The sequence below is a fragment of the Onychomys torridus genome, chromosome 3 (assembly GCF_903995425.1).
Source record: "Onychomys torridus chromosome 3, mOncTor1.1, whole genome shotgun sequence".
In the NCBI taxonomy this organism is placed as follows: domain Eukaryota; kingdom Metazoa; phylum Chordata; class Mammalia; order Rodentia; family Cricetidae; genus Onychomys; species Onychomys torridus.
In genome coordinates, this window is record NC_050445.1 from 41522642 (window position 1) to 41550004 (window position 27363).

At 42.0% G+C, this 27363-nt stretch overlaps 1 protein-coding gene across 1 annotated transcript in view; it reads right to left on the reverse strand.

Annotated features, from left to right (window-relative positions):
* Snd1 (staphylococcal nuclease and tudor domain containing 1) overlaps nt 1-27363 on the reverse strand; it is a 422881-nt gene that overhangs the window by 170537 nt on the left and 224981 nt on the right. Inside the window, exon 13 of the mRNA XM_036180523.1 lies at nt 21728-21838. Within this exon, the coding sequence (XP_036036416.1) occupies nt 21728-21838 (111 nt within the window). The remainder of the gene's footprint in view (nt 1-21727; nt 21839-27363) is intronic.

Sequence of the window (27363 nt, forward strand, 5' to 3'; positions counted from 1 at the left end):
TGGGTAAGTCATTAAGCCCTTCCACTACTACAGAAGGCCCACGTGGGTACTGTTAGCTTCAGACCTCCTGCACAGTAAAGGTTCAGGGCTCCCTACTCTAGCCTTTGTAGGGTTTCTGGGTTCTAAAGAAAGCATGGACAAAGTTGCTGGAGCATGACCAGGGTTGTGCATGGACATTTGATTACACTTCCTCCTCCAGTCTGCATTTAAGGGGTGGCACTATCTCTCTACAGAGGTTATTCTCACGGTCACCTCAACAAACTGAATCAAGGAGGACCTGCTCAGCACCACCTAGAATGGCCATGCTTCTCACCTGTAGCTGGTGCTTTGACAGTTCGGTAATCCTCTCCACCATTCCAGGCAATCTGTCACTCACTCAACTGCTTGAAATGCTTTTCAAAAACAACACACTCAAGCTTTTCTTTTGTGTGTGCTGTTTCCAGCAGTGAACAGTTTCTGAGGGAGACTCTTAAGTGGTACAGCTTCCTGTGAGTGAGTGGGACAGCTTCCTGTGAGTGAGTGATACAGCTTCCTGTGAGTGGTACAGCTTCCTGTGAGTGAGTGGGACAGCTTCCTGTGAGCGAGTGGTACAGCTTCCTGTGAGTGAGTGGGACAGCTTCCTGTGAGTGAGTGGTACAGCTTCCTGTGAGTGAGTGGTACAGCTTCCTGTGAGTGAATGGGACAGCTTCCTGTGAGTGAGTGATACAGCTTCCTGTGAGTGGTACAGCTTCCTGTGAGTGGGACAGCTTCCTGTGAGTGAGTGGGACAGCTTCCTGTGAGTGAGTGATACAGCTTCCTGTGAGTGGTACAGCTTCCTGTGAGTGAGTGGGACAGCTTCCTGTGAGTGAGTGGGACAGCTTCCTGTGAGTGAGTGGGACAGCTTCCTGTGAGTGGTACAGCTTCCTGTGAGTGAGTGGTACAGCTTCCTGTGAGTGAGTGGTACAGCTTCCTGTGAATGAGTGATACAGCTTCCTGTGAGTGGTACAGCTTCCTGTGAGTGAGTGATACAGCTTCCTGTAAGTGAGTGGTATAATGCTTGGAAGTTTACATAGGGGGAATTCATTGTGGTGTAGCTATTTTTGCATGGCTCCTGTAAATAACCTCAGTAAGTTCATGGGTTCACCAAGATGGACTTAAGCAACATTCTTTCTGGGGTTTGTGGGTATGTTCCCTATCTGAAGTGAACAGATACCTATTTTAAAAATTACGCTTATGTATTTAACATGTTGGTGTGAGCAATGTGTATGTACACCTTCAGAGGTTAAAGGGCTACTTGGGTAGTAGGTTTTGTTCCTCACACCATGTGGGTCCAGGGGACAGAACCCAGGTAAGTCATCATGTTACAGCAAGGAATAGGATCTACCTCTAGGAGATATGCCCTGTCTCATCCCAAGAAACTGAATTAAGGGAGATCAAGGTCCCAGCTAGGGAACCACCCCTAGAGAGGCAGGTTCACCTTAAGATAAAGTACTTTTTCTTTCCGATATTCCCATCTCCTAGGAGCTGCCAAGGGCTTTGGCAGGGTCTGTTTGCCCTCCTGAGTCCTGACTCAGAGGGACTTAACTATTTCTTCTTTCTTTTGCTTTTGGATGCTGGCCAGAGCCTACATAGGCTTTGGAACTCCTCATTCTTCGGGTTTCTTTATTCTTTTTGTAGAGTTACAATCCCTGCCATTGGGCTGACCTCTTAGGCTTACCTTTTCCACTCACCTCCTCTGGGCAGCTGAAGAATCACAGTTTTCCTATAGTGTGTATTTTGTTTTAAACCCTAGTAAATTGCACTTGTACTTCTGTTTGAGTCTGTTCTTAATTTTTTCATTAAAGAGCCCAAGAACCCAAGAGTGGATATATTATATGGTGGGTCAACTGGAACTCCCCAAGATTTCTCTTACTATTTCTTTCCTTCAGTTAAATCTTTTAATTAGTGGAGAGAACAAACCTGCTGCTACAGACCTAGAAAGGCTCAACCAGGTTTGGTGCAAAACACCTTTACCTGCCATCACACTATTCTACATGCTTCCTTATGCCCCCCACCCCTGGAAGTCATATGAGCCAGTCTATTTTCTACTCTACACTAAGGATAAATACATAATTAGCAGGAAAAAAGATCATACACATTCTCTCATCTGATGTGTTACTCAAAAGAAGGCATTTCAAAGTTCCTTGTGTGCCAAGGTTACTCTTGAGTTAGAATCAATTGCAAATGGATAGGGGTACTTCCCATCACAACTGGTCTGCTACTTTTCAGGATCCTGTTGATGGCCACTGACTAGGACTGAATGTCAAGGATGGATGGCTCCTAGTTCTTAGGATTTGCAACTACCAGAACAAGAAGTATAGACAGAAACCAGTGGCTGGAAATTCCCATTTCCACTACCTCTCTTGTCACCAATAGACTCTCTGGATTTGGCCCCTCGGGAATCAGAATTCAGAAGGCCTGGCAAACTGACTCCCACCTGGACGCACCTCACCCCTACAAGGCAAGACAATGAGGCCTCTGAGCTTTCTGTATGTTCACCAGGGGCACCAGGGGCCTGAATTTGTCCCTTTCCAAGAACCCTCAAAATAAATAAATATGCCTCTGAAAAGGTAAGTTCATGTCAAAAGGCTGCTGAACTGGTAGCATTTCCTGGATTAGAGAACAACTCATGTACATGAAGAAAAACACACCATGTAAATTAGAAAGCCAGGCAAGGGCAGTGAGGCATGGCAAGCTACAATTGTGCTTTCTTTCTGTGGCCCGAGGTCTGGGACTTAACCAAGGTGAAACATGCAGCTACCAAAGGGAAAATAGAAAATGTGGACAACAATGTAGAAGTAACACTGAAAACAAGAGTTCTTTAAAACTAAGTCCTAATATTGTTTTTCTTTAAAAATAAAGCAAACAAGATGTGCTCTGCTTTGTTGCTAAAAGGTGCGAATCAGATACTTGCTTGCATCCAGGCATTCATTTTGAAAAATCCTCAGATACGTTGTTTTATGCTTAAGATATGATGGTTAAATTAGATCAATTTCTAGCATGTTCAAAAGGTAACAATGAAGGTGAACTATAACATCAGGCCTGCTTTCCATTATTTAGAGAATACTACTTTTTGTAATCAAGCCGACACAAGACCATACACACTTACTACACTGTGCTATCCCTGCACAAACAGAAAAAAACCTCAAGCTTAATGTTCCCAGACCAAGATGGTTGTCAATTTCTGTCCGGTGCCAGCTAAACACAATGAATTGAAACTCTTGACAGCATAGCCGGTTCCTAGAAGTTCAAATTATTATTCATATGGATATTTATTTATACTTATATAAAAAGACTAATAATAGAGATATATTATGCATCAATAGAAACAAGAAACTTTCCATGTAGAACAGCATATTCTTTTTATTATTATTATTAATTATTATTAGGATGATGATGATGATGATGATGATGTGTTTTAATTTTATACATCAAGCATGGGTTCCCCTGGCCTCTCCCCTCCCACCCCACCCCCACCTTCCCCCCAGCCCCTCCGCTCCATTCCCATGTCCTCCAGGACTAAGGCAACCCTGGGGATTCATTTAAACCTGGTAGATTCAGTACAGGCAGGTCCTGTCCCCTCCTTCCAGGCTGATCATGTGTCCCTGTGTAAGCCCAAGTTTCCAAACAGCAGGCTCATGCACTAAGGACAGGTCCTGGTCCTACAGGCTGGGTGCCTCCCAAACAGATCAAGCTATTCAGTTGTCTCACTTATCCAGAGGGCCTGATCTAGCTGGGGGCTCCACAGCCGTTGGTTCATAATTCATGTGCTTTCTTTCGATTGGCTCTTTGTCCCTGTGCTTTTTACAATCTTGGATTCAACAATTCACGCTCTTACAGTCCCTCCTCTTTCTTGACAGTTGAACACCTGGAGCTCCACCTGGGGCCTGGCTGAGGAACTCTGTATCCACTTCCATTGGTTATTGGATGAGAGTTCCAAGGCGACTGTTAGGGTGTTTAGTCATCTGATCACCAGACTAGGTCAGATCAGGCTTTCTCTCAACCACTGCCAGCAGTCTACAGAGGATATATCATTGTGGATTTCTGGGGACCTCTCAAGCACTCTGCCTATTCCTGATCTCATGTGGTCTTCATTTATCATGGTCTGTTATTCCTCGTTCTCCCTTTCTGTTCTTGATCCAGTTGGGATCTCCTGCTCCCCTAAGCTTTCTTTCCCTCAAATCTTGCCCTTCATTACTCCCACTGTTGTCCAGGTTGTTCATGGAGATCTCATCCATTTCTCTGTCATTGGGTGATCCCTGTGTCTTTCCTAGGGTCCCGTTTTCTAGGTAGCCTCCCTGGAGTTGTGTAGCAGTCTAGTCATCTTTGTTTTACATCTAGTATCCTCCTATGAGTATGAGTACATACCATAATTGTCCTTCTGAGTCTGGGTTACCTCACTCAGGATGATTTTTTCTAGATCCATTCCTTTGCCTGCAAACCTCATGATGTCACTGTTTTTCTCTGCTGAGTAGTACTCCATTGTGTATATGTACCATATTTTCTTTATCCGTTCCTCAGTTGAAGGGCATCTTGGTTGTTTCCAGGTTCTGGCTATTACAAACAATGCTGACATAAACATAGCTGAGCAAATGCCCTTGTGGTATGATTGAGCATTCCTTGGGTATATGCCCAAGAGTGCTACAGCTGGGTCTTGGGTAAGATGGATTCCCAATATTCTAAGGAAGCTCCATATTGATTTCCAAAGTGGCTGTACAAGCTTGCATTTCCACCAGCAGTGGAGGAGAGTTCCCCTTGCTCCACATCCTCTCCAGCATAAGCTGTCTTCTGTGTTTTTGATCTTAGCCACTCTGACAGGTATAAGGTGGTATCTCAGAGTTGTTTTTATTTGCATTTCCTGGGTAATTAGGGATGTTGAGCAATTCCTTAAATGTCTTTCAGCCATTTGAACTTCCTCTGTGGAGAATTCTCTGTTTAGTTCTATAGCCCATTTCTTAATTGGACTGTTGGGTATTTTGATGTCTAATTTCTTGAGTTCTTTATATATTCTGGATATCAGCCCTCTGTCAGATGTGGGGTTGGTGAAGACCTTTTCCCATTCTGTAGGCTGTCACTTTGTCTTGTTGACCGTGTCCTTTGCTCTACAAAAGCTTCTCAGTTTCAACAGGTCTCATTGATTGATTGTTTCTCTCAGTGTCCGTGCTACTGATGTTATATTTAGAAAGTGATCTCTGGTGCCAATGCGTTCAAGAGTACTTCCTACTATCTCTTCTATCAGGTTCAGAGTAACAGGATTTATGTTCAGCTCTTTGATCTACTTGGACTTAAGTTTTGTGCATGGTGACAGATATGGATCTATTTGCAGCCTTCTACACATTGACATCCAGTTATGCCAGCACCATTTGTTGAAGATGCTTTGTTTTTTCCATTGTACATTTTTGACTTCTTTGTCAAAAATTATATGTTCATAGGTGTGCGGGTTAATGTCAGGGTCTTCAATTCGATTCCATTGGTCCACATGTTGGTTTTTATGCCAGTACCAAGCTGGTTTTATTACAGTAGCTCTATAGTAGAGCTTGAGGTCGGTGATTGTGATGCCTCCAGAGGTTGTTTTATTGTACAGGATTCTTTTGGCTATCCTGGGTTTTTTGTTTTTCCATATGAATTTGAGTATTATTCTTTCCAGATCTGTGAAGAATTGTGTTGGTAATTTGATGGGGAGTGTGTTGAATCTGTAGATTGCTTTTGGTAAGATCGCCATTTTTACTATGTTAATCCTGACTATCCATGAGCATGGGAGATCTTTCCATTTCCTGACATCTTCTTCAATTTCTTTTTTCAGGGACTTAAAGTTCTTGTCATATAGGTCCTTCACATGCTTAGTTAGAGTAACCCTAAGGTATTTTATATCATTTGTGGCTATTGTAAAGGGTGATGCATCTCTGATTTCCTTCTCAGCCTGTTTGTCTATTGTATATAAGAGGGCTACTGATTTTTTGGAGTTGATCTTGTATCCTGCTATGTTGCTGAAGGTGTTTACAAGCTGTATCAGTACCTTGGTTGAATTTTTGGGGTCACTCATGTATACTACCATGTCATCTGCAAATAGGGAGAGCTTGACTTCTTCCTTTCCAATTTGTATCCCCTTAATCTCCTTATGTTGTCTTATTGCTCTGGCTAGAACTTCAAGTACTATATTGAATAAGTCTGGGGAAAGGGAACAGCCTTGCCTTGTTCCTGATTTTAGTGGTATTGCTTTGAGTTTCTCTCCATTTAATTTGATATTGGCTGTTGGCTTGCTATAGATTGCGTTTATTATGTTCAGGTATATTCCCTGTATGCCTGATCGCTCCAAGGCCTTGATCATGAAGGGTTGTTGGATTTTGTCAAATGCCTTTTCTGCATTTAGTGAGATGATCATGTGGTTTTTTTCTTTGAGTTTGTTTACATGGTGTATTACATTGACAGACTTTCGTCTGTTGAACCACCCTTGCATCCCTGGGATGAAGCCTACTTGATCATGGTGGATAATTGTTTTGATGTGTTCTTGGAGTCTGTTTGCCAGATTTTTATTGAGTATTTTTGCATCAATGTTCATGAGGGAGATTGGTCTGTAGTTCTCTTTCTTTGTTGCATCTTTGTTTGGTTTAGGAATCAGGGTAATTGTAGCCTAATTAAAGGAGTTTGGTAATATGCCTCCTTCTTCTATTGTGTAGAACAATTTAAAGAGTATTGGTATTAAGTCTTCTTTGAAGATCTGGTAGAATTCTGCACTGAAACCATCTGGTCCAGGGATTTTTTTTTGGTTGGGAGACTTTTAATGACTGATTCTATTTCCTTAGGGGTTACTGGACTATTTAAATGGTTTATCTGGTCTTGATTTAACTTAGGTATGTGGTACCTATCCAGAAAATTATCCATTTCTTTTAGATTTTCCAGTTTTGTGGAGTAGAGGTTTTTGAAGTATGACCTGATGATTCTCTGGATTTCCTCATTGTCTGTTGTTATGTCCCCCTTTTCATTTCTGATTTTGTTAATTTGGATGCTCTCTCTGTGTCTTTTGGTTAGTTTGGATAAGGGTTTGTCTATCTTGTTGATCTTCTCAAAGAATTAACTCTTTGTTTCATTAATCCTTTATATTGTTCTCTTTATTTCTATTTTATTGATTTCAGCTCTCAATTTGATAATTTTCTGGCGTCTGTTCCTCCTGGGAGACTTTGCTTCTTCCTGTTCAAGGGCTTTCAGGTGTGCTGTCAAGTCACTAGCGTGAGATTTCTCCAGCTTCTTTATGTGGGCATTTAGTGCTATGAGTTTCCCTCTTAGCACTGCTTTCATAGTGTCCCATAAGTTTGGGTATGTGGTGTATTCATTTTCATTGATCTCTAGGAAGTCTTTAATTTCTTTCTTTATTTCTTCCTTAACCCATTGGTGATTCAGTTGAGCATTATTCAGTTTCCATGAGATTGTAGGATTTCGGTAGTTTTTTCTGTTGTTGAAATCTAACTTTAAACCATGGTGTTCTGATAGAACACAGGAGGTTATTCCAATTGTTTTGTATCTGTTGAGATTTGCTTTGTGGCCAAGTATATGGTTGATTTTAGAGAAGGATTTCCATTGGGGTGCTGAGAAGAAGGTATATTCTTTTTTGTTTGGGTGAAATGTTCTGTAGATATCGATTAAGTCCATTTGAGACATAACATCAGTTAAGTCCATTATGTCTCAGAACAGCATATTCTAAGTAAGATCTCTGTTTAATCTATGATGCTGGTATAAACTGGGCCACCATGACAACACCCCATTCAGAAACAAACAAACAAATGGAAACCATAACAAGCACACACTCACTTAAAAACCTCTAACAACCCTGACATTGCTCCTTGTGTTAGTTCTTAACAATGAGAAGGAAACTGATAGTTCACAGGGGTTAATTAGCTATTCAGGTATTACTACCCAATAGGCACATGGGACTCAAGACACAAAGCAAGAGAGATTTGTAAGAAATGAATACAAGGACTCACTTTGAGTTTCATTTGCTGAGCAGAGTTATTTTGGTTCTTGTTCACTTACTTCTGCAAAATTGACCCATGAGCCAACTCTAGCAAATTCCCTTCGCCTATCATAGGGTTGGTGATACAGAGGGGACATGTGGTAGAATAAGAAATTGGGGGAACTGGTCTGGGTTAGGGGCAAACCTACATTCTTTGCAAAGCAGTAAATATCCTTATTTCAGGTCTTTAAGGACACACAGCAGGACCAACTATACACATTGTATATATGAGATCAAGAAGAGCCAGGCTCTGCTGCGAGCCAGGTGTACCACCCTAATGTCACTGCTCAGCATTGCTCTCCCTGGTCAACTCAGACAACCCTTGTTCTGGGGCAGAGCTCCAAGAATACTGTGTACTCCATACTAGTAGTTGAGTAAGAGGTATATGTGCATCCATAGATACCTGAGTGACACAACACAATGCCAACATCCTCACATGGCCTTGTCCTGCAGACCACAAGAATGGTCTTTCACTAGGCAATAGATGAAACTCTTGACTTCTCAACATCTTTCTCTGTCTCTGCTTAATAGCTATAGCCCTGCAAAGGAAGGCTGGGATTGAGATGAGCCAGGAGAAGGGAAACAGTAGGGCAGAACAGCCTGTTCCTCTCAGAAGCTTCATTCTCTGAGAGGCAGCGGTTCAAAGCCAGAAAAGCCAGCAGTGTCAAGAATGGATAAAGCTGCCACTGGCCAGGAAGAGCTGGTATGTAGCCAGATACAAGAAAGGGAGGGTTGGGGCAGAAGGGGATGAAAACAGCTTTCTAGGTTTCTCCCTGGCCCAGTAAGACAGTTTGGTGCTACAGTGTAGAAGATAATCTCCATCCGTGTCACTAGAATAGTCTGTGTCTAAGAGTAAGATATGGACTCACACACATTAGAGCTACCACTCCAAGGTAAAACCAAGCACTTTGCAAAAACAGCTGAGAGCTGTGACACCATCCACAGTGCCTGGGCACACCAGAAACAGGACCTCACTCACCTTCAGTGCACAGGAACGAAGTCTACTCTTAGGGTCTGTGATCTCTAGCATATAAAATGTCTAGGGATGAGTTCCCACAAGGCAGAAGTTGGTACTGCAGAATGAATCCAAACTGGGCCAACCAATAGGCCCATTCTATGGTAATTACTGTATTATCAATTCAGGGATGGCAGGTTGTTATTATATTTTTACAACTTACAAATTTTTCAATAAATTTAAAGTATTTATTGAAATCATAAAATGGTTGCCGCACAGTGAGTTCTTACCATATGTGCACAAGAGCTTCAGCAAGGGCACTAGAGATATCCATCAGTCGCCTGAGGGACAGGAAATTACTTATAATTATTTCTATGAATTTTCCTAGAGAGTAGTAGCCTTTTGTAGGTTTGTGAGGAACTGCTTTCATATGGAAAAAGATCTAAGGCAATACTATAATGGAAAGTAAAAATGGTATATGATAGAAAGGATAAATCGCAGGGAGATGATGGACAAGAAAGGACACTGTGCCAGAGGTCAGGAATCTTGAAGAGGACTCAGCATCCACATTTTCCCTTGAACTATGTATTTCTGGTCCTCGGGTAACAAGAGGCCTCTCAGTTCTCCTTGTCTTAGCTGCTACAAGCAGCACTTTCTTCCTTCTTCACAGTGCTCACTCTGTCCTTTAGTAACCCTCTGGGTTCAGGGACCAGCCCAAGATAACTACATAGATATTTAAAATAAATTCATCAGCCATTCTTGATGATGGATATTAACTTGGATTCCATATTGCATACTACCATCATGACCTCTATTTCATCATTTTACTCCTCTGCTTAGATCCCAGAAAGGCCTAGAGGAAACTGAATGGAAATTCTTTTTTTATTATTAATTACAGCAGTGCAACCAAACCCAGGACCTCATGTATACTGGCAAGTGACGTATCCCAACCTAATGTACCCTTAACATCAAGGAGAAATTTTTAATCTCACGATTTACGTTCATAGGCACCTACCATGTAGTCCCAATTATATCTGTCTATAATTTCCAAACCACAGCCTTTAACCCAATTAAGTCCATTTTCATCTCATCTGACCTTCCAGGTTCTTCATCATAAAATGAAGAGTAGTCATATACTTGGGAGCTAAGGAGATGGCTCAGTGGCTAAGACCATTTATTGCTCTTGAAGGAAATTAGAGTTCAGTTTCCAGCACTCAAGTCAAGTGGCTCTAAACAACCTATAACTCTAGCTCTAGGGGATCCAACAACCTCTTCTGGCCTCTGAAGGCAACCCATGCATGTGTGCATACATAGACACAGATATAAAAATCAATAAAAAAATAACAGTTGTCAATTATCTGCAGCCAATCTTAAAAACAGATGTCATAGCTAAGTGAGATGTCTCATGCCTATAATGCTAGCACATGGGAGGAGGCAGCAGGAGATTTAGGAGTTCAAGGCCATCCTTGGCTATGTGGTAAGTTTGAGGCCAGCCTAGGCTACATAAACATATGCTATAAATAATAACAACAAAATAACAAACAAACAAAACCCTTATAGTGGGTGGCTATTTGAGCCATGCCCCAAAGCATCAACCTTAGTGAGGTAGCAGGTAACTGAATAAATTCCTTTGATCATTAAGCAGGCTCCATGATTGCTAGCAATATAATCCCATTAAACCCTTGTTTAAAAAAAGAAAAAAGCTGCTATATCAGATATTCTTAAGCTAAAACTAGGTTTAGGGGTGAGGTAGTTTCTACTGAGACTGTAGTAAAACTGTGTGTGTGTGTGTAACCGATAAGTTTAGTATGGAGCTGTAATTGTCAACAAACAAATTTGCATTGCTTCCTGTTCTAGTCTTCCTTCCTGCAGCTAAACTGCAGGCCCTTTGAGGGTTACTTAGGATAATGTCCTTAATATTTGTTATAGCACTTAACACAGATCTGCCCTTTCATTATTACAGAAACACAAGTTAAAGTGTGCCTAGTAAAGCTGAGCAAATAAATGCTTTTAGTTTGTTTTTTGTTTCTCTGTGTAATCCTTGCTGTTCTGGAACTTGCTCTATAGACCATACTGGCCTCGAACTCAGAGAGATCCTCTTATCTCTGCCTCCCATGTGCTGAAATTAAAGGTGTGCCCCACCACAGCCTGGCAATAAATGTCTTTGTAGAATGTTGAAAACACTTCGAATTACAGACATGGACAGTGCTAAAGTAACTGAAGGGCAGCTACTTGAGGCTTGCTGGCTCCCCTGGGTGTAATGTCCTGACCCAAGCTCTAGGGTAGAGTACTCTCTCCCCCTCACACCCCAGGGCACTGGATGAGCAGAAGTCTGCACAGCAGGGAGGGGGCACAGAACTCAGACCACTGTAAACAGCAAACAGACTGATCTGATTGTGACGATGAATAACTCAGAAGAAGTAAAAATAATGTCAACTTAAAGGTTACAAATCAGAACAAGAGAACAAAAAGCACTAACCCTCCAACACCTCTCACTGCTTGGGGCCACAGTGATGAAATATGGTGCTTCAGCATGAACTAAACACAGATTTCTGAAATGTAGTCACAATAAACAATCCCTTTGGTCTTTCTGCTGGTTCCTGGGTCATGTGATTCAAAAATGAGGCAGAGCAGAGAATGGTGCAGAATGGCAGGTGTGTGTTTTTGGGGGTGGGGAAAAGAACCACTAAGATTATGCAGCTGCATTTTCAACAAAAATGAGTATTACCAATAAGATAGACAGAAAAGATGGAGAGCACACAGACTGGAAATGAGGAAATTGAGTCCTACGGTCTAGAGAGGTGGGCAGACTAATGAGTCAGTAGAGATTATGAGGCAGTGAAGCAAATAACAAAGAACTCCAGGTCATCCTCTCATCTAAAACTAATATAAGAGAGAAATGAAGGCACATGCTTTTGTGTCTGCAGAGAGAGGAAAGAGGGAGAGGAGGGATTATGAGCTCACAGCAGAGGGAGGGGTGTGCAGGTGCTGAAGATAAGCAAATGCTACTGGTCTCAGATTAGGATCAAAGGAGTATTAGTGCTAGGTAGAAATAAATGGTCATCAGGAATCAAAAAGGTTCAGAAAGCAGATTACTTAAAATTGCCTCAGTGACACTGCTTTATAGTTTTTGCTGTCCTGATTACAAAGTCCATCATAAAAAATAGGAAACAATGATTCATGACTCTATTGTAATGTCTGAGTGCTAATACACATATATCTTCCTATTTTCTACTTAAATAAATGGTACCACTGTGGATAAAGTTTTGTGGGCTCATAATTTTCTTCCATAACAAATGGCTAAATGAACTCTTCCCTATGTCATTGATTTCTTTACTTCATTTTTAATGGTTCTACAGTAAATCCATCTCATGGATCCATGGTTCATCATTTAATCAATCCTCTATTGCTAGATATTTCCACGAATAGATTATATTCATTATTATAAATAATGCCACAATGAAGAACTTATTCCTAAGATAAATTCAGAGGCATGGAACCACTGCTATGGCACAGAGTCAGGAAGAAGTGATGTATCTTTTGTACCTCCCTTCCCCAGAGGAAACCAGACAGAACACACTGGCTTCTATGGACATTGGTGGGGAGTAAGTAATCTTAGATTCAAGTGATTCTTAAATGCAGCTCACTCCTCAAATGTATCTTTGCATTTATCACAATAAACTTGATAAAGTATGTGGCTTAACAGACGTAAGGCAGTTACAGAAGTTTTTACATTACTTTAAAAAAATTACGTCTACTTATTTATTATTCAGGGTGACTGAAAGATAGTTCTGTCCTTTTTCCACTATGTAGTCCAGCAGTATCTTTACCCAGTGAGCCATCTCACTAGTCCAGTTTTAGAAAAATGTAATGTGTCTTTTGACTTGAGTGAAAAGCAACACATCCTTAGCACAGGTTTTAGAAAATGCTTTCCCAATGTAAGCTATGCAGACTTGAACCTGCTGGCATTCTCTGGGGTTTTAGCTCTCTGAAACTGATGCAAAAGCAGGAGGAATGGGAAGTAATCCTTCTCAATTTCTGGGTCCAAAGCAGGAGGAGAACAGAGGCAGCTTAAGATAAAACAGAAATGCACGAGGGAGGTTACTAGAAATTGAGATGCAAAGAAGCAGGCAAATGAAAGAAAGCTATGAAGTGGATTCACAAGCAGCTGTAAAATACTGTGCCTTGATGGATCAGTGTTTAATTATCCAAATTATCAGCCTTCTAAGAGATTTTCAAGGGTTATAACCATGTAGGCTAAGGATATACCTAATACAATATCAGCTCTCAGAAGTACTATGCCACCTAGCATTGTGGAGGAGCCGAACCAAGCAAGCACTCCCGACTACTCTACTTTAGTCAATAGGGCTGGGGGCTGCTCAGAAGCAACAGGACTAAGGAGCCAGAAGCTGCATACGAAGGAGACCAGCGTCAAGAAGAAGAAAAGAGAGTCAAGCATGCAGAGAAATTTAAGCTCATCTGCTCCCTGCCTTGTTCTCTTTGGTTATGATTGCTAAAGTAATGAAGATTAAATCTGCCATAAAAGGTCACATAATGGGATTTGCTTTACAGTGGTGAGGAATTGTTAACAGCTGTGTTCCTCAATCGGTTATCACTTCACTGTTACAGTTTATTTCAGATGAAAATTGTATTCACCATATGACGATGATCTTCAAAAGTGTCAATGTTCTCTGGAAGGACCAAGAAGTCCGCTAAGAGGACAAGAAGGGAGACAATGGACAAGCTGCTCTGAAGAGAGCAGCTGCATGTGCTGAAAGAATGGCGACCATGGTCAGATGGTCCGGAACAGTGTCCTCCAAAGGACTACAAGCAGCAGACTAATGACTGCAGGAAATCTTACGTAAGACTTGCTCATTAGTAGCTTAGTATCTGACCAGGACTGGCAGAACTCTCCACAAACCTGGCACCCGGGGGAGCAAACAAAGTGAAGGGGCTCCAACTTAGCCCCTGCCCCTCAGTCACCAGGGAGCTCTCTGAGCTTACATCAGAACCAGGGGAGGGGAAGGAAGAGAAGAGGATGAAGGGAGTGTACAGATCCTCTTAATATCCTAAAGGAGAAAACTCATTGGAAATGGAGGCATTATACAGCTCTCCAGAAGTGGCCATTTGTGCTGCCTTAAATGCAGATTGATTACTGCTATTTGGATGTTGAGTGCATCATCTTTTCTGAAGAAAGGGAAAAAGCTAAATTTCCCCACATTCAGCTGTGTCTTCAAATCACTTCCCCACACCAGCTCTTTTAATGCATTTTCCTGTTATCAAATCCACTTGCAATAGCTGATCTACCCTACTCCCCAACAGTGAACCCCCTCCCCCAAGTCCCCACCATGTGCTGAAGCCAATTAGCAACCTCATGACTGTAACACCAAACTGCAATCCAAAAATAGGGCATGGGGGTGGGGGGTGTAGACCTCTAGAGTTAAAAAGAAAGGAAGCCAGAAGACTGTTTCAAAGAAGTCCATTCTCCCTTCTCGGTGTTGGTTTCCAACCTGCTCTGGTATGAGGTAATACAGCTGGCGGAAGAGGCCAGATAAGTATTTCTCTACCTCTGCTTTCTATGATGCTCAAGCGAAAAGCCAGAAGTACCCTGGTGTTACAGGAACTGGTGAATGATCAGGGAAGAGAAAAGCTTCAGGTAAAAGCTGTTTTTAACACTGTTCAGTAGTTCCTGGTTTATTTAAAGAGAATTTTCACTTGTTGAGGTTATTAGATTCAAAGTGAGAAATCTTGGTTTATTTAAAGCTGGACCATTAAACTATGGAGAATGTAAGAACAGAGGCTGAACAGAAAAGATGGATTTTAAAGAGATTTCTCATGGGAAAATTTAACAGAAATTAAGAGATGGGATAGAAAAAGATGTAAGGCAAGCATTGTTAATAATAATACATAGGGCAAAAAAGGAAGGGCTAAGAAAATAGGTGAGAATGGAAAAGAAACAGGAAAAATAGCAATATCTAGAGATACTACTCAAATTACGTAATGCCCATCCTTCTGAGATTACACGCTTTGTAAAGGGTTGGATCTATTCTCTCTTTTGTTCGCCACTATTTTCTCAATGCCTGTGACCTAGAATATACTTAGAGGAGAAAAAGAGACTATAGAGGAGAAATGAATACAAAACCATCACATGCAAGACAAAGCAAAGAAGAACAACTCTTCCTGACAGCAAGATCTGTTTTCCTGGAGTTTGGATTAACTTATGCCATCTATATCTTGGGATAGAACCTAGCAGTTCTAACATCCCAAAATACACAAATATTTGCAGAGAATACACATTCAATTTCCACAGTAATTTTCTTATGGGCTGCTGCTTTTTCAGCTTAAGATCTTTAACAACTGGAAATACTTCATACAAGTACATTGACTTGTTTTGTTTACTCAAGTCATGTTTACACTGCTGTCTATTTAATGTTTTGCGTGTGTGTGTGTGTGTGTGTGTGTGTGTGTGTGTGTGTGTGTGTAGGGGATCAGAGGACAACTCTCAGGAGTTTCCCTTTTCACTCTGTTGAGGCAGGGTGTTTCCTATTCTATGTTGCATAGCTGCATACTGCAGGCGGAATGCCCATAGGCTTTTGGGTGACTCTCCAGTTTCTATCTTCTATCTCAGCATGAGTGCTAGGGTTGCAAATGTCTCTGTTACATCAGTCTTTTAAAATGTGGGTATTTAATCCAGGTCTTCAAGCTTGCTCAGCCAGAGTTTTTTTTTTATTCCTCTGAGCCATCTTGCTGGCTCCACTTTGTCTTGGTTTTGTGGTGCTGAGTATTGACTTTGGATCCTGTGCATACGAGAAATGGGCTCTACCATTGAGCTACACCCTTATCCCCCAAAGGTGTATTCTATTCTGTTCCTAAAACCAGTAAGCGAAGGACAGTACAACTGAAGATACAGCATGGAGGACTTCACCTTTTTTATTCCTTTTGTTTTTAGAGGCATGAATTTTTCCTACTTCTTGAAAGTTTCTAGAAAACTTCCTTCTGAGTAAGAACACCAGGGGAGCAGCTCTGACTGAGCAGATGTAGAACAAGGGCATTTCTCTCCCAGTGGTCCTGAAAAGACTTCAAGAGACTTACAATATGCATTCACTAAGTGATGGCTATCAATGCAAGGCTACTGGGAAGACCACCAGGAGTCACCTGATGAGAGCTGCATCTCTCCTAATAATGCCCACTGAAATTGGATTAGCAAAGGAAGTCATCAAGCACACAACCTTTGATCAGACACTGATAGCAATGTTAGTACAGTTTCCTGCAGTTTCAGGTAGAGAAGCCTACAACGGGAAGTACTGCCAATCATACTGAAAAAAGCAAGAGGATGATGCCTGTGGGGTTTGGAGCCTGGAGAGACAGAACTCAGCAAGGCAGGAGCACTTGTTTTTTGTTGTTCTAAAGAGAGAGTTTGCTCAGTCAGAAAAATGAGTTCTTGAGGGAGCCACACAGAGTAGAGAGAAAGGCAGGTTTATTCTTGCCTCTTAGAAACTAAGGACAGTGCCAGGTTCCCAAGCTTGCAGTGTGCCATGACGAGATGGAATATACATGAAAAGATATGGGAAGGCCTGTCACCCTAACTTCGTCTCATATGTCCAAAATGAATCTCAACTCATTTCAATCTGTTCACATGCTAAATTGCTCAGTACAATTGTTTTTCCACAGTCAAGCTGGGGCATCGATTTCTTTTCTGGATATATACATCTGACCTTGAAATCACAAAATCTGAGATAAAAAAGTACCTTAAGTGATTAAAGCCCCAACTTCTGTTTTTCTGCAATTAGTTACAGACTCTAATAGATTCCAGAAATCATTAAAATACTAGGTTGTAAGCTATACATGACAGTACATGCCTTTAACCCCAGCATTTGAGAGATACTACATAGTAGGACTGTCTTCTTTTGTTGTCATTGCTTTGTTTGTTTTGTGAGATAGGGTCTTACTATGAAGACCAGGGTGGCTTTGAACTTCCATTCCTCCTGCTTAAGACATTCAACTCCTAGGCCTACAGGCACATTACTGTTTAGAATATTATAGTTCTAAAGAAAGAGCTGGTTAGCTACAGGACAGAGAACACACATTGATGTTATTCCCCAATTGTACAGACCCAAAGAAAGCATGGCACCAGCCAGGCTTTGATCTGACTCCAGGCGTTACCAGCTGGTCTTAAATGTGAATAACATGTTCATTAAAAGCCCACATGGAGCCGGGCGGTGGTGGCGCATGCCTTTAATTCTAGCACTCGGGAGGCAGAGCCAGGCAGATAGATCTCTGTGAGTTCAAGGCCAGCCTGGTCTCCAAAGCGAGTTCCGGGAAAGGCGCAAAGCTACACGGAGAAACCCTGTCTCGAAAAACCAAAAAAAAAAAAAAAAAAAAAAAAAGCCCACATGGAAAGGTAGGTATAGTGGTCCATGCCTGTAACCCCAGCACTCTACAGATGGAAATAGGCAAACTTCCACACCTGGCCACACTCGGCGAGTCTGAAGCCAGGCTATGCTGCAAGATCAACAAGAAAAGCCTACAGTAAAGGTGTCACAGTAAAGGGATGAAAATCTCATGTTGGCCTTTGCAAAATCAAACTGGATGTGTTACAACAAATAGAGGGGATGGAATATGAGATATTTTTATAGCACTGTCAGGAGAAATACTTTGGGGCAGGGGCTTGCTTGGAAATACTTCAAAAGGAGGTAACAGGTACTTCCATCAGGAGTCAGAAGCTCTGGCTAAAGTTAAAGAACCCCTGTCCAGACCAGCACAGAAAACCAACGTGGGGGTTAAACATTAGAACCATCCAGACAACAACTGATTATGAGTTGCTCCCTAGGGGTCCATGTGATGCCTCAAAAAGGGAAACAAATCCAGGTGTGTCTCGGTGAACCATGGGTCAAGTGGACGTAATTATTTTTGTCAAGAATTCCAAGGACAAGCAACTTGGAGCTGTCAAACTCTGGGACAAAAATCAAGGGCTTCTCAATAGAGCCCAGGAGAGAAACAAGGCCTGAGAGTATCCCATGAAATGCCAAAACCTTATCTTTCGTGGACACAAGGTGATGAGGGAGGAGGTGGCTGATGACAGACACCTGAGCTAGAAAGGAAGGCTCCCTTTGGGGAATTAACAGGCTTATTTATTCTTTAAACAAAGAGATGTGGCTTCCTTTAGATGGGCCAGGCATTTGAGACATAATGAGGGTTGCCCATAAGCAGACAAGCAGCTGAATAAAGGCTGCTCAAAGGGTCAGCAAGCAGAAGAGAGAGCAAAGGAGAGCTTGTTTCAAGCCAGCAAGTTGATACACTGGAACACAACTGGCTGACTAACTGCACAGTGGTGTCCATCCTTCCTCTTCTTCTCACCTGAACACCCAGCCAGTGAGTGCCTAAGTATCACCCCTTGAGCTCCTATCAGAAGACAGCCTGAGAAGGGCTGGTAGATCATAAGCACTTGCAGAGGAAGAGTAGGAGCTGCAGAGAGAGCCAGGAGAAAGCTCATCAACTCCTAGGCAGGCAGCTGTACTGACCTGAGAAGTCAGAGAAGTTAACAGGCTGCCCTTTTCCCAAAGCTTACAATGTTTCTCTAAAAGGATTACTGGCCAAGCAGCACACTGGAAAGCAAAGTCAAGGGAAGAGCACGCTGTGCCACTGCCGATCCCACCAGCGATAACCTCAGAAGAGCAGATAACCAAGGTCAGGGGCTAGGAAATCTGTGGCCATCGACACCACTGTGCGAAGAAACTAATGAAAATGAAAGCCTTGTACAAACTGAAGAGCTTCCGAGTGGATGGCTGACAGGGATGCAGCAGATGTTGCTGATTTGGCCTTTGCTAAAGTGTTAGATACAGTAGCTCAAGTCATTTTCCTTGGGAAATTAACTCAAACTGGCTTGGTTCAGAACACAATCACTGAAGATTAAAAAGTGGCTGAAGGAATGATAAACAAAAGACAGTCCACGTTGGGAGAGACTTGAGGTCAACCCCAAAACCTTTCTTGTTGAGGGGTTCTATTCATGGCCTAGCAAAGGAGTAAACAACTCACTAATGAGATCTGCAGAGGACTCTAAGCTGGGAGGTAGAGAAACCTAATCGACAGGGCACCAAATCACACAGCAGAGTTCAACTGCAAACATGAAGCTAATCCATCTAGGGAAAAAGAGCCCTAAGCTTGGATAGTATTCAATAGACAGGCAGGAGGCAGGACAGAAGCAGCATGTACAAAGAGCTCTGACAAGCTGTGAGTTAGTAACAGAGGCAAAGATGGGGACATAGAGAAGGCGTCATGGGGGAGGAAGGGTGAACTGAAGGCAAGCTAAAATAAAACAGTGTCAGCAGATAGGTGATTTGGGACAGAGACAGGCTTGATTGTTTGGAAAACAAGTCCACTCTACACGAGAAATCTTTCTGAATGACTACAAACCTACCATCATGACCTAGCAGGAATCCTGGTCTTCCTTTACTCTCCTTTTTTACCTGGCTGGGGATTAGCATCTAGGAGATGGCCTTGGGCCATCATCCTAAGGATCACTGACAATGGTGCTCCAAAGGAAAACCCATTCCAGCTCATCTTGGTTTTTCCTCCTAATCCTTTATAGGGCCTGTAATGCCTTCAGGCAATGCCTCCCGGCTTTGGGGAAGTGGTTAATTTCTCTCCATTTACTCAACCAGCAACTGTGCAAGGACCTAGAAGCCAATTTTTCCACCATCAGACTGAAAGTAACGGCTCAACACAATTATCCCTAGGTAGCTCACTGCTTTAGCAAGCAAGCATCTTGTTACATTACTTCAGCACAAAATCTGCACTAAAGAGGCTTGTTTTCTTCTTAAAACCCAAATCTTCCAAAATTTCCTTATATATGTCTACTCATTAAACCACACTCAAACAATCCTCACACTGTGGCTATTTCTAACAGTGTAATAAGAGCTGACTCCAGTTTCCCTTTCCTAAGCTCCTTTGCAGATTAGTTCCATGCCCACCTGCCTGTTAGAATTAGGCATTCACTTGCAGCACAGTGAACTCAGACCTAAAAATATGGTCATATATCCCACCATTATGTTTGGTGGTTCTTACACTGTAAATGCCTCACTTGCTCTTCAAGTTGCTATCAGATCAGAATGGCCAAGCTGCCCATTGGCCCACCCCATGAATTCTACCCGTTCGGTGAAGGTCTGTTTCCTGAAGGGGCTAGCCTGTATAGTATTAAGAAAAGTGTATCCACACTTCTATCATGGTGTTTTCGAGCCCACTATATTCGTATACTTCAGGAGGGGAGAGATGCCCACCTATCTCTGAGAAACACCCATTATGAATCTATACCACATTATTATTGTATTACTATTATTTGAGACAGAGTCTATGTATAGCCAAAGCTGGCCTGGAATTTGCTGTGAAGCCAAGGCTGGAACTCAAGATTTTCTTGCCTTAGCCTACCTCGTTATAGGCACAGGAAGCCTTATTTTATTATTTTTTCTCCAAGACAGGGCTTCTCTGTGTAGCTTTTGCGCCTTTCCTGGAACTCACTTGGTAGCCCAGGCTGGCCTCGAACTCACAGAGATCCGCCTGGCTCTGCCTACCGAGTGCTGGGATTAAAGGCATGTGTCACCAACACCCGGCGGAAGCCTTATTTTTAATGGTTACTAATAAGCATCATACTAAATATATGAAACAATTCATTTTTAGGCTGGATAATTGAGAAATGCCTACAAGAAAGTTACAACAGGCTGACAGGCTGACTTCTCCACTGGCATTCTGTGTGACACTCACTCTATCAGGATATGACATAGCATTAGAGGTAAATGAAGGGTATGAAGGCAATGTTCTAGGCCAAAGAGCAAGAGAAATGATCTCAATGACAAGGTGTGAAACCAAAATTAGGTAATATGTGCCCAACTCAAGCCTTCTCTAATGCAATGCACAATCTCACAATGACCATACTTTTTAACTAATAGGTCCTGGAGGCCATGGAAGAACTGTTGAGTGTGGTAAAGCCATGCAATCACTCTGATACAATGGAGATATTTTGTGGAGTCTACACAGATTGCTGAGATATGCACATCAGTTCAGCAGAAAAAGTTCAGTTCTTGCTGCTTCCCAAGAAGTTTGAAAACCATGGAACTACCAGCTCCATCATCTGAAGTCTCTCTGAATAGGAGTCTTGTGGCATGTCAATGGCAAGAAACCCAGCTGAGCACTACACTTCTCCTCAGGGGTAACCAGCCACAGGGATGAAGGACAAAAGGAAAATGTCACAGGGCTTCTCAAATGCTCTCTTGCCAGCTGTCAGAGGGGTTTGAAACCAAAACTCATTTCCTAATAAATGTTTTCATTTCCTCTGTACACGACAAAAGGTCTAGAGGTGATAAATGGGAGAGGCGAGAAGGGGAGAGAGAGGAAGGCAGGGGAAGCCTCTGAAGGAAAACACAGAGCCAAATGCATTGCACACGTAAGCTGGGAATGGTGATGATCATCATGCATGATTATCAGACATGAGGTACTCACTCACATCCAGGCTTCCTTCTTTTATAATGTCAACCGAGGGTGGCCACATTCTATATGCTACTGACTGGGGAGGAGAGTCATAGAGGCCTAAGTTTAATCAAAGCTTTAAACAAGCTTTCTTGTTTTCCACTGGCAAAAACTGGACTACAGAAATGATTTAAGCTCTAGCTGTATATGATTTCCAATCGTTCAGAGACACAAGAGTGACACAGAAAAAAGTGCTGCTATGGGTCTCAATAGGTCTAGTAACTTACCTGGCCTCTGCGGCCAGCAGCTCATCATAGTGTGAGGATCTCTGGTCATCATCCTGCCGGTATCTGATCACTGTGGCTAGGCCTTTGCTGACAAGAGCCTCAGCAATGTTTCTGCAACAGAAAAGAGAGGTCAGTGAACACATGGGACTCAGTGAACAGAAACAGTAGGGGCACCTGGAGGTCACAAGGCATTCTGGCAGAAGGAGGGAGAGACTGAGCATGTTAAGACTAGTGTGCTGTTAAGCTGGAATCCAAATAGAACGGAACAAAGATCCTCCAGCTCAGCATTTTTCCCGTTAGTAGCATCAGATCTACATCAATCCAAATATAAAACCAGCAGAAACTATCTGTAAGAAGCCCACATTAGGCTGGGCTATTTACAGAATGTTAAAAACAAGCCACTACCCTGAAGAAAATCTGCTCTAAACTATCAAGCACACAAGACAAAAAATGAGCACATCCAAGCACGACCTACATTTCTCAGTCTGCTTCTCAGCCCATAGGAAAAGCTAGAAGATGCCTAGTTGTACTTCCATAGTGTTGCAAACACTGGCGGAATAAGACAGTCAACACGCTTCTCTTCTCACAGCTCCCAACAGTAGATCTTCCACCTTCAGGAGGCTTGGAGAAGAGCCAGGAATAAACTGGGCCGAGGGAAAGGCAGAACATAGGCCTTCTGGTAGAAGAAAGCCAGACAAAGGGAGGAGCAGGAATGAAAGAGGGCGAAGACCCGAGGGAACAAAGTTTGCAACAACACTCCAACTGATGACAGACCTCAGATGAGAGTCCATCTTCAAGTAATTCTCACACACACACACTGTGCCCACTACAGAAGGAGACACACCCTCAATTGTGTCCAACCACTATCCTGAGAATGATGCACAGAGACCGGCACTCAAATGGCCAATGAAGCTCTTTCGCATGGTTTCTCCCCAACCTGGAAAGAGAACTTTGATATGAAGAGCCAACTGCAAGAATACAAACCAAACAAACAAACAAGATTTTAAAAAGACTTAACAATATCAAATGTTGGAAAGTAAGAGACATGGTATTATTGAAGGAGAGTGGTGGTTATGTCTTTCTTTGTACCTGTCATAATTCCACCAAAGGCCCCATTCACACCATCTGGTTCGCTGCCCTTTAGGGAGAGGGTACAGTAAGCAATAGGCTACTGTGCCATATGCTATGATTTAGTACTGCTTGAAAATGTAGTTTAACTCTTAACACACTGGTGATCCTCAGAAAGTGATACATAGCTTGGGGACGCTGGCAGCTCAACAGAGCAGTATCTGTGCATGTTTAAACTACGTAAGGATTCTATTCATCTAGACCTAGGAGAACAGACTTTGCAAAGAAGCAGCACATGATATGACGGTAAAGTAAGGAAAGAAAGATGCTGTGGCTGGTTCTGTTCTCATTATATGCACCTCTGCTGCCTGTTTATCTACAGCCAGCATGATATTAATATCTCCAAACCACCATGGAATTAGCACTTCTTAAAATCCACTCCCACAAAGAGGCTGCTCTGCTGGCCACCCCATCTCCTGAGTCACTGCATAAGCATGCTGGCAAATGCTGTCATTATCACAGAGTTGTGTTTGGCAGCACAGAGAAAGCAACAGCCCCAAATCAGCAGATGTAGACATTGATTCATGGTAAGGAATTTAACTACGTTGGTCACCAAGGGGCCCTACAAGGGCAGTAAAGTGGCTACACCCACCAAAGAGCCATCAAGCTAGAAGGCTAAGAAGTGGCTTGAAGACAGTTCCACTTTTGACAGGTTATAGTGTCTTGGTGATTTTAAATGCCAAGAGAGTAAAGAAATGTTTGTTACTGCATCCTGAGTTACTGAGCACTGACATTTTACAGTCGATGCATGAGGTCTAGAGGACAAAGCTGGAATGGCAGAGCAAACAAGGAAATTTTCATAACAACAGGCTTCGATGTAAAAGTCTGGAGACTATGAAGCAAAACACTGCAAATGACTAATGATCCAGTCCTATTAATGCACTCAAATTAATTCCCAGAATTACTGAATACCTGCCAGGCCAACAGAGACCATGGATAGGTACAACCCTTCCCTACTTATCATCCTTGCCCTCCTCATCCATCCGCAAATGTTTGCAAACCAATTGAAGCCTGCCACACGACTTCCAGAGGCATTAGATTCCCAATTTGTTCCAACCCTGCCCACTACTTTCCTTCCTCCTCCCCCTAAAGCTCAGCAGCTCTTAGCTTCTTTTCCTAATTACGGATTTTCCCTGAAGGAACAGTTGCCAGTGCTCAGCAACAGAAGAGTAAAAACACAGGAGATAATAACAATCTCATTACTGAGTATTTACTACATTCCAGGCATGTTAGAGTCACATGCATTTCTTCTTGGTGATAAAGCATCATATTATAACAGTGCAACTATTAACTCACTGTCTGTCTGCCCTGACAGACAATGTGCTCTGAGTGTGCAGGGCTCCTGGCTATCTTGCTTTATACCCCACTTCCCAGCACAGCCCTGTGTACAAGGTGGAGAAGGTATACATATACATATGTTTTGTGGAATTAGCTTGTTTAGAATAAAAAGAAATTTTTAAAGTGGAAAAATTACAGCAAGTTAGTTTGTTTTAAAACATCCAGAAAATTGAGATACTTGTTAAAGCATAAGAAAATCTCCTAGTCATTCTGTAAATACAGTGCTGGAATTCTAAAAGGATTTCCTTAGCCAAATTTGGCTAGCACAGGGAAAAGGGGAGGGACGACAAGTTTTATAGGCTTTCTCCACTTTTTCCGTCTCTTTTCCATTATTCGAGACCACAATTGGAAAAAAAGAATGGGAGAGAGCACAAACAGAATCAGACTAGACATAGTCCTTGACTGTTCAGTTTATTTCTTCCAGCTGCTAACAAAATGCCGGAAGATTTTCTCCCGTCAAAAGATAGCTTAGAACCTAACATGAGTGCATTAATCAGGTGCCCAAGTAAATAAAAAGAAAACATTAAGCCATATTCTGTGACATTATATCATTTTCTTGAGCATGTCAGTAATTCCACCACAATTATAAGTCAGGCACAATGGCTAATTCACAATCAGCATATAAAAAGAGATCTAACCCAACCTTGGCTGTCTAACATTACATCATCTCTCTCTGTATTGGCTAGAAAGAGAATTAATGCTGGGATTGAAATGCTTTTCCAAACGAAAGGAGACATAAACAGCGCTATCAAACATGAATTGTTGGCATAATGCAGAATCAGGTGTTCACAGAAACACATGGCATGGGGTCACAAGCAGGCTTTGATCTTCTTTTTCATCTCCATCACCCACTCCTTTCCACACTACAAGCAGATTATAGGAAGCCTAACCTCCCCTCAGAAGACAGTTTCAAACCATCAGTTCCTACAGTCTGCAAATGTGGACAAAGTCTACATTAAGCCCATGAAAGAAAATTAAGAACTTAAAAAGTGAAATTTTAACTACAGGAAGCTCTAAGCATTTAAACGTATTTTTGATTACCTTTCCCATTGCCTCCCTAAACCTCAATATTGAAAGTAACAGAAAAAAATACATTAATGAGTAAGATAATTGTCTACAATTGCTTGGATTGCTTCACAATATATGTGCATAATTTCTTTTTTAAAAATAATTTATTTATTTTTACTTTATAAAAATTGGTGTTTTGCCTGCAAGTATGTCTGTATGTGGGAATCAGGTCCCCTGGAACAGGTGTTACAGACAGTTGTGAGCTGCCATGTGAGTGCTGGGAATTGAACCTGGGTCCTCTGGAAGAGCTACCAGTGCTCTTAACCGCTGAGCCATCTTTCCAGCCCCTGTGTATAATTTCTTAAGCCCATAGAGCTCTAGAAAAGTTGTGCATACTACACGAAGAAGATATACTTCTCTCTGAACCAATTGAAAGCAAGGCCTGATTTGTTTTGCTCTCATCTCCTAATACTTGAGTGTGTAAATCCTATAAATCATGTCATTTTTCCCACATTCACAAGAAAACAAAATTAAGATATTAATAGATACATCACTACCATGTAACCACAAATCAACTATTCTAACGGAATACTTAGAAAAGAAAGAACCTACAGTATTAGTTCATGAGTACACATGGGAGACAGAGTTGAAGATCACCAGTAGATGCCCATAAGTAAAGACAGCACTGAAGCTAAGCAGCTTCCTCTAAGCTAGTCCTCTGTAGGCATGGTTACACATGTGTGGAATCCATCCACCTTCTGGATAAAAATACTGACAAAAACAAAAAGTTGTGTTTATTACTTAACATGTAATGACATTTTCTTCATCATTACTCTCTAAACAGTACACCTTAACAACCACTTAGCAGTATTTATACTAGATTAATAACAGTATAAGTAGACTGGGGAAGTAAAGTATATAGCAGGATATGTATAAGCTATATGCAAATACTATGATGTTTTATATATAGGACTTGGCTCAGGATTTTGGTGTGGTTGGGGGAGGTGTGACCTATCCTACAGCCAATCATCCACAAACATCAAGGAACAACTGTACAGTTAGGGTATGCTTGTATCTTTCAATCCCCTCCCCTCACTTATACATATTTACCCATGACAAAACTTAATTTGTAAATTAGGTACAATAGGAGATATGGTAATAATAAAACAATGATTAAAAAGATACTGTAATAAAAGCTACATAAGGGGCTGGAGAGATGGCTCAATGGTTAAGAGTACTGGCTGCTCTTCCAGAGGACCTGGGTTCAATTCCCAGTACCCACAAGGCAGCTCACAACTCTAGTTCCAGGAGATCTGACACCCGCACACCAATACACATAAAATAAAAATAAATAAATTATATTTTTAAAAGTTACATGAATGGGTGTCTCAAAATGCTCCTTTATGTTTTCACTTGTTTTACTTTAAAAGGAGAACTTATAACTTCAAGCCTTTGGGAGACTGAGACAGAAGACTGCCCAGTTTGAAACCAGCCTGGTCTACAGTATGAGATCATCTCAAAAGACGCATGTTGCAGCGTTTCTTCCACATATCTGAATCACTGGTATCATTGCTATTGTGGTTTGCAGGACCCAATAAGTCAAAATAATAATTACTTGAAGGTAAACACATGGCATTATCACAACATTCAACTAAAAAAATCAAGATGCCTACTAAATGGCAAATGGGGGACAACACACACAGTGAGCATAGAATGTACATGGGGGCAGCACATACACTGTACATAGAATGTACATGGGATCAGCACACACACAGTGTGCATATAATGTATGTGGGGGCAGCACACCGTGTGCATAGAATGTACACGGGGGCAGCACGCAGTATGCATAGAATGTACACGGGCCAGCACACAGTGTGCATAGAATGTATATGGTCCAGCACACATAGTGTGCATAGAATGTACACGGGGGCAGCACATACACTGTGCATAGAATGTATACAGGGGCAGCACACACAGTGTGCATAGAGTGTACACGGGGGCAGCACACAGTGTGCATAGAATGCGCATGGTCCAACACACACAGTGTGCATAGAATATACATGGGAGCAGCACATACACTGTGCATAGAATGTACATGGGGAGCAGCACACACTGTGCATAGAATGTACATGGGGGCAGCACACAGTGTGCATAGAATGTAC